General features: G+C 31.1%; 2 protein-coding genes across 3 annotated transcripts; one reads left to right on the top strand and one right to left on the bottom strand.

Annotated features, from left to right (window-relative positions):
- Positions 1–2,141: 2,141 nt before the first annotated feature.
- LOC100574059 lies at positions 2,142–5,057 on the top strand (the record flags this gene model as incomplete). The annotated part of the gene is made up of 2 exons (XM_029486392.1): positions 2,142–2,606; positions 3,053–5,057. Coding segments are annotated over 2 exons (1,980 nt in total), but the record flags the coding sequence as incomplete, so codon positions are not given.
- Positions 5,058–6,612: 1,555 nt separating this feature from the next.
- On the bottom strand, positions 6,613–11,202 carry LOC100159387 (probable cytochrome P450 6a13). Of its 2 annotated transcripts, XM_001951431.4 has the most exons (4): positions 10,218–11,201; positions 9,906–10,130; positions 7,631–7,882; positions 6,613–6,932 (listed from the first exon to the last, which is right to left on the bottom strand). In XM_001951431.4, exons 1-4 carry the CDS (start codon positions 11,092–11,094, stop codon positions 6,760–6,762), a joined length of 1,527 nt encoding a protein of 508 aa, XP_001951466.2. In that variant the 5' UTR covers positions 11,095–11,201; the 3' UTR covers positions 6,613–6,759. The 2 variants fall into 2 exon arrangements, with proteins under 2 accessions (XP_001951466.2, XP_029344453.1); XM_029488593.1 differs by lacking the exon at positions 9,906–10,130 and having other exon boundaries at positions 10,218–11,202.
- Between the last annotated feature and the right edge of the window lie 1,540 nt (positions 11,203–12,742).

Genomic DNA, 12,742 nt, shown 5'->3' with positions numbered 1-12,742 from the left:
CAATTTATTTTTTATAGTCATTTTAAGCTCAAATTTGGACGAAATCACATAAAAAAACCTGGAATAACTATTTCAGTTATTTTGTTGTGATTATATATTATTGAAACTTCTAAAGTATACTATTATATATCTATGATAGTACCACGATTTTTTGTTGATGTATAACGCATTATAAGTACATAATGGATATTGTGATATGATTAATTTGGAATTTATTATAGATACCTATTATTGGTCAATTTTTTTTTTAATACCATATATAAGTATATAAGATACCTTATACCTAGACTGACATACCGTCTCCGCTCAGAATCGTTTTTCTTATACAGTGATATTATATCATTGAATTCAAATTTAATACTATCCATTATACAGTGACCCACTTGTAACCTACTGTACAGTAGAGCGACATCCACTTACCCACCTTTTTTTATTTAAAATTTCTCTTGGCGGTAGTGGTCATAAGGATAGATTTCCTTATAGTATTTATTTATACACGATTAAAAAATACGAAAATATATAAACAGCTTAAAGATATTAAAATGTTTTGACTAAAGTGGCGGTAAAGATGAATTTGATGGTGGCGAAGATATACTCACGGAAAGCGTTAATTGAGCGATTTAGCTAGTGAATCCAGAATCTTAAATTTTTCTCTTTCCGGTATATATGTGCAACATACAGTGAACTAAATTATACTGATTGGGTACCTATATTTGTATTTATATCCTTATACATAGGAATATAACCTATATTATTTTAATTTAAAATAAATTGTCTTTGTGTTTTATTGATAATACCAATAATTGTAAGTACACATTATTTCTTAGAAACTTTTTATAACATTTTTTAAATTTAATTAGAAAAAATGATCATACAATATACCTAATATAACACAATTTTATTTATTTCTCCTGTTTGACTTGTTAATAATATTTCAAAGATATTAAAAGTGAATACAAATGAAACAATAGTTTTTTTTAATTATAAGTAGGTACCTACTTACATAAAATATAATTATTTAGTGAATTGAAGTCATCGATTTTTCAATCCAAGGATATACTTTGTACCATAAACTTTAAAAACTACGTTGTTTGTCACAAATTTGACGACGTGGAAAATTAATAACCGGTTGAATAGGTTGTACATCAATATTTAAGCTAATATCAAGCATTTTTAAGCTAGAAGAAGAAGTTGAAGACTCGTTAGAAGTCGAGGTAGCATTTAATTTAAAAATTTTCAATTGAGGTTGATCTGTTGTACTATCATCATCCTTATGGATTTCGGAATAGGTTTATACAACTGGCTGTTCATTTTATTTTAATTTAATTAGTAGGTAGTCAATTTTTAAGCAGTTTTATAAAAGAAAAATGTATTTAGGTTATTCTAAATAGTGCACACAGACAAAACGATTACCTCGATCGGCTCTGTCACTCACTATACGTTTATACAGTACACGCCGACACACCGTAATAAATTATTAATAGGCACCAAAAATAACATTTATAATTCATATTCATTATCTCATATGAACATCGTCAAATTCTTGACGATTGTCGGCGGAGAACAGTCAGTGACAAACGTTTAATTAATAACAATCATTTCGGGAATATTGTCAATTATTTACAATTTTTAGTCGTCGTCCGATAAACAGTAGGAACTGTGGCCACAATTATTCACGCTTGATATTAAAGTGTGTAATAAATAAATAATCTTTGTTCCAAATTGATTTCATTTCGTATCATTTCGTAATACGAAAAAAACACAGGGCAGGCCCGGGCCTACCAGGCCTACCCGCTGGGCACGCCACTGTATTAATGGTTTTATGATTTTCACAAATTTATAACTGTCTAGATTTAAAATCTCGTTATATTGATTATTTATTTATTCTATTCTGAAGGATGTGTTTAATATTAATTATTATATAGGTATCTATAGATAAACAATTCAAAAAGACAAACAATAGTAAATACCATTTTGTATTATGATATTCCTAATTAATAATTATTATCAGTCATAAATAATAGTGTACCTAAATAATATTATACATTTATAGGATTATAGTACTCTGTATAAGAGTATAATTTTATTGTCTTATATGAGTAACAGTAATGAAATATAGATTATAATTTTTTGTATGCCTTACACGATTTAAAATATTTTTTTTGCGGTACAGGCCAGGTGTACCGTTTACTCTAGGTTATGTGCCATTAACTGATTGTCCGTCAACTTCCACGGTTTCAAACAACAGTTTGAATACCGAACACAAACGCAATAACGATGATGGTTATCATCCGGTAACGCCATATCCATCACTCTATGCGCATTGTCAATTTACCAAGCAATCAACACAGTATAAAGGCAAAGAAAGTTCGTCTGATAGTGAATGTCTTGTGAACGTTGTAGATGTGTACTTGGGTCCAGATGGCATACTGTGGATTCTTGATATTGGCATTGTCAATACGTTACCGTCACCTGATAGTGCTACCAAACCAACAAAATATAATGACCCAAAGGTTTTGGGTATTGATGTAACCACTGGTATTGTAAGTATAACATACAGTAATAGGTGCATTATGTATTGTAAAAATAATAAATTCAAAAATATTTGATCAAACAATATTTTTATAAGATTAAGAAAATATATTTTTGAAATATAATTACATAATTATTTTAAAATATTTTGTATTTTTTGATATAAAACCATGAACTAAACGATATTTAAGGTTTTTTTCGGTATTTAGGTTAAAAACTAAGAAAATATTCTTAAGAATAGAAACGTATAGAAGATACATACCTATGATTATTATGTTAGAATAATGCAGCTAAAAATCAAATAACCATAGATACTTGAAATTTATGAACATTTTAATTTTGCTCTCCTGAAAAGTAGTAAAACTTTCAGTTACCCCTTTAATTTGTCTTTTGTCCAGTCGAAAAATATGTTTGACGTCAATCACTAGACAACCATATTAATATTGTGTATAATAACGTATAGACAATATTGTAACGAATGTGACACTACAATCAATTAACCTCGTTATTTATTTTGTAGACAGTTCACAAGATAATGCTCGGAACGCTATTGAAACCCATACCCAACGATGAAGATAAATTAAAATTAATAGCTCGATCGCTGTGTTCCATCGTTGTAGAATACGACGACAACAGTGACAAAGACACCGTGGCGGGCAAGTCTAGAACACAGAAAAGGACGAGAACAGGCGACAATGGTATGACGAAGAAAGTTATGAGAGACAAACGGTCAACGCAGGATAAATGGGAGGACGGTAGCAACGGAATCCATGACGATTGTAGAAACGAATGCGACGTCTGTGATAGTAGTGATAACAGTAAAATACGCAGTAATAATAATGGCAACGGTAGTGGTAGATGTAATAGAAAGTGCAGCAGATCTAGTGAAGATGATCCTCCAATCGTCCGCAATCGTCGACATTCAAATGACACGTCAAGTGCAAACAAACCAAAACCTGTGGCGGTGTACGTGGGCGACGCATGCATCCACGACCGGTTCAAAGGTCTGATCGTGGTGTGGCTGGTGGACGAATGCCGTGGGATCCGCGTAATCCTTCCGGCGTCCGTTTCGGCTACAGAGGACGATGACAGCTGTGACGGCGATCTGGACCCGAGTCGGAACACTCTGCACATGGCGCTATTGGACGACTTCGGTGGTCGGCAAAGGCAGCGACACTTATACTTCACGTACGGCCGAAACCCGGACGCGTTCCGGATCCCGGTGACTGCATTTCGGGACCACGGCACGACTAGAAAATCCGTCGATTTGAAGTTGACCAGTTGCCCGTCGACCGGCAGCAACCAGTGCGTGATGAACGTGGGCCGGAAACCGATCAGTGGCGGCGGCAGCGTCGGTAGGCCCTTGGTTCCAGTCGATTCGGCTTACGGTATGCAGTGGTACTTCCGAGATCCCGCGGCCATTCGCCGGTCAGACTTGTACGTCTGGGACGCCCGCCGAAGGTTTCACTCAGAATACTTCGACATGATCGTGCGTAGCCATGTGACGAGGGTGGCGAGTGTCCAGCACAGTGGTCGTTCGTGCGTCACCAGTGTCCGCGGGTTGCCACCGGGCACGAGATATAGAAGAGACACCGGATATGGGAAGGAAATGGGGCGCGGAAAGGACACGGAACATGGAAAGGAAACGAGCCGTGGGAAGGAAAAAGGACATGGGAAGAACAAGGGACACGGGAAAGGCACGGGACGCGGGAAGGACACGGGATGTGGGACAGATTATGGCTGCAACGACGACGACGATGATCCATGTGAAAGTTGTAACAGTGCCAGTGATGCATTGATCAAAAACGGGACAGACGGTGGTCTTAGACGTCCCAGTGGTGGTCGACTGTCCCCGGGCTGCATGGAAATAACGTCCGTTGATTACGCGAGCACCAAACCGACAAGTGCAGCCAAGGATGGTTATGTCCTGTGGGCATTACACTCCAATATTCAGGATTGGGTGCATGGCCAGACTGGACGTTTTGGTATGACCGCGTTGCTGTGTCCGATCGTGTGCAATACCGCGGGCGATTAATATTATATTCCCTTACATTTAGAATTTATATTATTATTATTGTTATTAGTATAATTATAAAACTAAAAAGAGCTATTTAGTTTTTTTTATATTATGTTATTTATTATTTACTGCTAATTATGTGTGCAGTAGGAACTAATGTCCGTATGACTACAGTACGACACATAGTATTTACATAGTATTTACTATAAATGTATACATTTTATAAATGCATTATTTTATTATATTTTACTTATGTTCAGAAAAAGTGGGAAAGTTCAAGTTACAAGAAATCATATTAGAAAATAATACTCCTTTCCCCCTTTTTTTTAATCAATTTTCTTTTGTCAAATCTTCCTAGCGGTATGTCTCGAAATCTCTCTCGATTTTAACGTCAATTACATATCTATATCTTTCACCATCATTATTACTAAATGGGTTAATTATTTTTGAAAAACTATTGTTTTTTAAATGTGTAGGGTTATGTATAAGAACAGATGATTGTTATAAAAATGAGATTGACAGGTATTTAATTAAGAACATTAACTATAAATCATATTATATTAAAAACAAATCGTAACTGAATTGCATAGATTACAAAAGTTGTTGAAAGAAGCACAGAGTAAAATTAAGGAATTAGAGGATAATTAATGTAATAAATTTAAAAATATTAACTGTCATGGGCTTGTAAATTTTCAGTAGACCAAGGTATATTGCACCAAGTTTTGTCACTATTAAAAGCTAAAGGTACCTAAGTAATACTTTTGATGAGACGTATATTTTATCACGCAAGATATGTTATGATAAAGACAAAGATCAGATTATTGGACCTCATAAATGTGTGCAATTAGTGATGGCAGGGAGTTAGTCAGCAGTTTAGCAAAAATGTTAATATTAATTTTTAATATGGTATGTTATACATATTTTTGTCATGTTTTATAGGACTTTTGAGTAACTGGAAGCAACCATTGTTTTATGACTTTGACACACCTATGACTACTGAGATACTCTTTGAAATTATTGCTTGTATTCATGAAATGGGATTTGAAGTAGTTGCCCTTGTCAGCGACATGAGTCCAACTAATATTGGCTTATGGAAGTCATTAAACATAACACCATCATCACCTTCATTCATATAATCATATATCCAGTTACACTTAAAAACATACATGTCTTTGCTGATGTCCCTCACTAAGGGAAATTATTGAAGAATATTTAAGTACAACAAAAAACTCAGATTTTAAATTGGTATATAAAATTACAGAGAACCATCTAAATGTAATGGGCACACAGAGACAAAACGTAAAATTGGCGCCCAATTATTTTCCAATACAATGAGTACAGCTATTAAATACTGTGGAGAAAAAAGCATTATCAAAAATAATCATTGGGAACAGGTAATAAAATATTTTTGTGAAAAATGAGTATAGAATCATAAACACACGTAATAAATTATTTTAGACAGTGGATCTTTTTAAAACGATTAATGTTTGGTTCGGTTTATTAAACACCCAGTTACCAATTGACGGATTTACTAAAAGTTATGGTCTTGATTTGCATGTTCAAAATAAAATTCTTGATAAAATGGATACAGTGAATATAAATTAATTTTTTCATCTTAATGGATTTGTTGAGAAATTATATTAGTGATAACTTGTATCTTTTCTCTTTTACATTTCTAGCATAAACTATTAAAAAAAAATAGCGGGAGCTCGTTAGGTATATAGTAGGTATATATAATAGGGTATTTGCCCAGCCGCCCAGTGTCCTGTTTTTCCTTTTTATTGCATGTAAATATGTAATACTTAAAAAACATGACGTGTGTTTGGCAGATTTTTAGTGGGTACCTGTAGGTATTTACCATGTCCGGGTGGGGGATGGCGGCACTTCTCTCCGGACACCGTGACACCCGAAGAAAAAAACCGCCCTCGGCCGAGGTTTTGAACCGGCGTCGGTGCGCGTCGCAACCGATGCCATGGTCTGCTCGGTCACTCCTTACACCTTATGTAATACGTAAAACACGAGGAAGAGAGGATTTTCTTTGCAAAATAATTCAAGATTACGAATTTGTATTTTATAGTAAATTTATTGAGTTGCAGTTTAATTACATTTAATGTAGACTTGTTTACATAACACTTGTTAATAATTTAATATTTTAATTATTTTAATTATACTACATTTATCAAATCGTATACTATTTAGTAATTGAATAATTATTCAGAGAGTGGATTTAGTTTTAACAAAATTTTTTCATCTCTCGGAATCACTACGACGGATAATTTACTAAACTGTACAGGGATCATTGTCTTCTCACTCGGTTCCACTTCGAATTTGGATAAAATTTCAACTAAAGCTAATTTCATTTCCATCTCAGCAAAACGTTTTCCTGTAGGTATCAAAAAAATAAAATATCAACAAATGTATATGTATAATTATTAATTACTAATTAATTACATGAAAAATGACAATAAAGATCTTATTACGACTATCAAGTATCAGATAGGTACAACTGATGAACTGATACAAGTACTTTAGTCTTTAACTTTTGAAGATGGCCTTTGTAAATATTTAGAAATGTTGGTAGGTACCTAGGTATAGTACTTTTCCAAAAAAAAAATTATTAAAACCCAATTATGAGAATATGAAAGGAAAAGAGCCACACATTGATGACACTATATAATTTTGGAAATTTAAATTCAGAAAAATGACATAAAATTCGACTAGATTACATAAACATCAATAAGATACAAAAAAAAAAAATACACATAATTCGCGACGAAATTAGTAGGATATAAGCGCTAAAGATGTAAGAATAAAATATCATTTGTACCAAAATAGGTACCTACCAATATTAATATTTTATATATTTCAAAATATTAAAAATCTACAATAATCTATAATAATATATTATATTATATTATAACTGTAAAATTCTAAATCGGCTCCACATACATAATAAACTCCATTAGGCACTGGATATACGCAGTTGTTTTTGTAAAATTAACTGTACTACAGTGCCAATAGCTTATACAGGAAATGCCCTGTATCCGTATACCCCCCTAATAAACCACTGTATATACATACCAATACAATGCCTGGGTCCATCGCCAAATGGAAGATACACGCCATTAGGTCGCATTGCCTTTTCTTTGGGGGAAAACCTTTCAGGATTGAATACTTCGGGATCACTAAAATATTTAGGATCATAATGTAGTGAAAAAGTGGGAATTATAATTTTCTGCCCCTTCTCGATTATTAATGAATCGTTTGGTACACGATAGGTTTTTGTAGCTACTCTGAACAGAGCAAACATCAGAGGATATTTTCTGAGTGATTCTGAAAGCATTTAGTCATATTTAGTATTTTTATAGTAATTTAATATCAATATCTTCACGTAATCTTTAAAATACCTAACTGAATAATATCTGTGGACATTTTGGATCTGTGGCTTGGTGCGAAAACAATGAACCAATATCAAAAATTATTAATACTTCTTAAAAATAACATAAATTACTAGGTACCTATGACCAATCACTTAAATTCAATTGGCCAATCTTGTATCTGTTGTTGGCCGCACAAGTTCAGATACAGACATAAAGTGGCTCTTATTCAAACTAATGGAAACTACTAAAACAATTAACTGCTTTAGCATGCCAAATAATTTCAATTTTTCCAATTCATAGATATATTAGATGAACGTGTGAAACTTAAATACATTTTTGTAAATCAATAATTCTGATTGGAGCAACCAAATAGTATTGACTGTACAATGCATATGTGTTTTTATTTTGTACACAGTACACACGATAAATACATAATAGATAAAATGCTGATTTTCATCTTTGCGGGTGGTTTCTGATAGAAAGTTGGACCTAATCGGTAAGTGGACAAGTGGTAGATACTTTGTTTCAAAAATAAAAACTCTTAGTATATTTACAAATAATTGAGAAAAAACAAAAGGAAAAGATTCAATTTTTTTTTATGTAACTCAAAAACGATTAACTATAATTATAAATAGATACTTTAAATTTACACCAAATGTTTATCTTATACATTTTTTAAAAATGACATAACTTTCTAAACTATTTTTGATCTGTTTAAAATTTATAAAGTTTAGTTTGGATTGACATTTTCGATTTTTTCCTAGTTTTTTTTTTCTATAAATATCTATAAAAAATTGGGAATATAATCCAAATATTCTAGTAAGTACCTACAGTTTTTTTAATGTAGTATATGAAAGAATAGATGCTAAATATTATTCTCTTGCATTTCACGATGATCTAGACTCTAAACAAAAAATTCTAAAAATCTTTTTTTGATTTTTTCAAAATTCGAAAAAATACGTTTTGTAGAGTTGTTTATTTAAAATACAAGGAATATAACAATTTAGAAATCGGTTGAATTTTGAATGAATGAAAGCAACTTATATTTTAAAAAACAGCATAATATTATTAATATATTGCTGTAAAATTGTATGGTTTTCAGTTGTTCACACTTTAATAACTAATGCTAATCCAATAAGTATAGTAAAGAACACACTATAGGAACTCATTTAATTTTTTTGATTACTATGGTAAAAGAGTTGTACTATTGCCTATTAGTCTATATTCTGCTACTGACTTTTCAAATAATTAATATAGGCAGGTACTGTAGGTATTAAATATAATTACACAATGAAATTTTCAAAACATTTAAATTAGTTGTATGTTATTGCCTGTAGTTTTATATTATCTATACTATAAAAGCGAAATAGAAATCTTTGTCACAGGTTTCATTTACGTGCTAAATGTACGCTATATAATATATAAATAATACCTACATATAATATATTATATAATATGTGAAAATGGAATCTTTGTGTCGAATTTTTTCTGAAACTACTCATCCGATTTTCTTGATTTTTTTTTAAATGAAAGAGTATAGGCTAGCCTTTATGGCGATTGGCGGACCAGGGCAATAGGCTTAATTTCGAGTTAATTTTGTTTTTATTACCCACTGGTGTGTCATACACGATACTATATATTATTTATAACGTTGTACCTATAACCACAGTATACTAAAATTTATATTAGCATTAGGTAGATTTATATAATAATATAAAATTATCTTGTTGGCACAACTTTGGAATGGTTCACCCAATACTCAATCTCTATAACTATAGTACGGTTTCCTTAAATTAATTGACATATAGGTAAAATAATTTCATTAATATTACCTCATCTGTTATAAAATAACGTAAGTGCCTAAGCGCCCTAAGCTACCAAAAGAAATTGAGGATATATATTAAATTATGGTTGTTTTTGCAGTTTTTTTTTCATAAAAAAAATGCATTAATTATATGTAAACAATTATTTATTACCTGCTATAACCATATCCAAATAATGGAGATCATTCAAAAATTCATTATCAATTACTCCGTTGTATTTAGATTTTGTCAATTTTATTTCTTCGCGTACTCGGTCTTGAATGTTTTTTTTCAATGCAAGTTCATACAAACAATAAGAAATAGAAGTTGATGTAGTATCGAACCCAGCAGCAAAAAAACCAAAAGCATTTGATAAAATTTGAGATTCCATTAATGTTTCTAAAAAAAAATTAAATTTTATGATAGTTACCACGATACCATTAAATATTATAGGTAGTTATTTTAAATTTCAAAAAAAAAATTTACCATCTTTAGATGAATTTTCATCGGATTGGTGTGCTTGAATTAAAGCATGAACAATATCATTCCTCAATACATTATTTTGTTCTCTGTACGTCTTTGTTTCTTTAAATACTGATCCGAAAAACGCAGTTGTTTTACTTGGGAAAAAAGTAAGTCTTAAAATTTTCAGAATAGCCGGTGAAATCATCACACATATCTCTCTTATAAAATATAATATAGATGGTCCGAATGCGGTTTTTCCATACTTACGAAATAATGAAGTATCATCGCTTGCTACATTTAACGTCAGTCCAAAAGCACAACTACCGATAACATCCATTGAATATTTTGACACAACATCTCGCATATCAATATCGTTGGGATTTTTCTTTAGCTCAGCAAAAATATTATTTATCATATCATGGCCACACTTTTCGATTTGATTAAACATCTGTTTAAGTTTTCCCGATGAGAACGCTGGGCTCAATTTACTTCTAAATTTTTTCCATCGAGGGTTATTCATTAGAAACAGTACTTCTGACAGGGGTTCGGTTTTAAAATCCACGTAAATACCACGATCGGTAAAATACGAAAAGTCCTTAATCAGTATGTTGTTGATGATTTCAGGATCGCGGATCATTAAGTATGGTGTCCGCATCTGAAACATACCTCCGTACTTGAATCCAGCTAGCTCGCAATAAATTTTCCTGTACGTTTCCATTGGATTCTCTATGCCCAGTGCTACTCTCAAGTAGTTGCCAAACAGAGGAATTGGACGGATGTAAGGCACATTGAGTTTTTTCCATACATTGAATGTCGAAGTACAATAGTAATAGATAATTGAGAATAATACTGTGATCAGTATGATAAAGTCTATCCAAAAGTTGGCAAAGATTAACATCGTTCAGATTTTTCTTTTTTTACTGGTATGAATGAAAATACTAAACAGAAATAAACTACTACAGCGTATACTTGAATAACATTTAAGCAATGACTATCGAAGAGTCTTGCGTTTACATCTTTTATAAAGGTAGCCACGGTAGATTATAGGTACCAATCAAACACTTGAAACTCATATTTTACGATTATCAATATACGCAGTATTCTGAAGTGAATACTACCGGGTGTCTCTTTTATCATTGAACACTCATTATTTCAAAAAGTGTAAATTTTTTTTGAAAATATTTTTTTACATAGTTTCAAGTCTCTTATAAAAAGACGTTTTTCTTAAAAAATTATATTTTTAAACATTTTTTATCCTTATAATTTTTTTAAGTTTTTTTACTTTTTTGAATGACAACATTGGGTTTTAAATCTATAGTCATTCGTTTTAATGTTACACCAATAACCAAAATCAATTTTCTCGAAAACAGATTTTGCGTAAAAATTCCCGTTTTTCCTTAATTTAGTAATATTTCATAATACACGTAATTCATTTGTTTATTTAACGCCAAACGGCAAATCAAGAGATTTACAATACAAGTTATATACAGAAAAGATTATAGTAATAATAGTGACAAAGTAATCTTATAGAAAAAACAAGGTGAAACATAGTAATTTACAGTGTAAATATTTAGTACAAATAAAAACATAACATTATAATACAACTTAAAACTAACTAACTTAAGTAATATATACATTTAAAATATCATGATCTATAAGTTATTGACCAGGCGAAGCATTCTGTGTAAAAGATGGTTATGAGATTAGTTGAAACGGTTGAAGGATTGAAATTATTCTCAAAATTTTATAATGTATAGAAAATGGAAATATAAACAACCAGTGAAAATTTCATGTATCTACTGTCATTCGTTTTAAAGTTACACCAAAAACCAAAATCAATTTTATCGAAAACAGATTTTGCGTAAAATTTTCCATTTTTTCTTAAATTTATTTTGTTTTTCACGGCGCTTTTGAAAACTATTGGAAAAATTTTACTTTTGACCCCCCAAAGTACCAACTAGATTCACTTTCCTATCAAAAAAGATACTGTTGAAGAAAATCCAAACACTTTTACTGTCCTAAAAGGTGATGATAGACACAAAAATAAAAATGAGAGTAATTCGATGAGATGCTTTTGTTATGTAATAAAACAGCGTACATATAGATATCTAATATTTTATTTTAATATATATAACATATTTATTATAAGTTCTTATGAAGTCAATAAAGTGTATATTTTATGAATATAACCCATAATTATGGGTTTCAAATTTCAAGTTACAAGTTCTATAAACCAATATAAAATTATAAAAATAAAAAATAATAATGTAAAACATTGTAGGTTAGGTATATTATGAAGTATTGACATTTCTATAGTATAACTAATTTATTTCAGGAACGCATGTTTCTACGCTATAACATGATACTATAGCGGAACTTTAAATCAATAAAATTTCAATTATAATATACAATAATATTATATTCGTAAAAATGGTGAATTTTAAGATTATGGGATTGAACGTATAGATTAAATAATTATACATTTAATTCATTAAATTATAGATTCCAAGCATCAAAATATACTTAAAAAATGGATTTCGCTCTGC

The sequence above is a fragment of the Acyrthosiphon pisum genome, chromosome A1, assembly GCF_005508785.2.
Source record: "Acyrthosiphon pisum isolate AL4f chromosome A1, pea_aphid_22Mar2018_4r6ur, whole genome shotgun sequence".
In the NCBI taxonomy this organism is placed as follows: domain Eukaryota; kingdom Metazoa; phylum Arthropoda; class Insecta; order Hemiptera; family Aphididae; genus Acyrthosiphon; species Acyrthosiphon pisum.
Note: the sequence above shows the minus strand (reverse complement) of the source record. Positions and strands in the feature narration are given on the sequence as shown.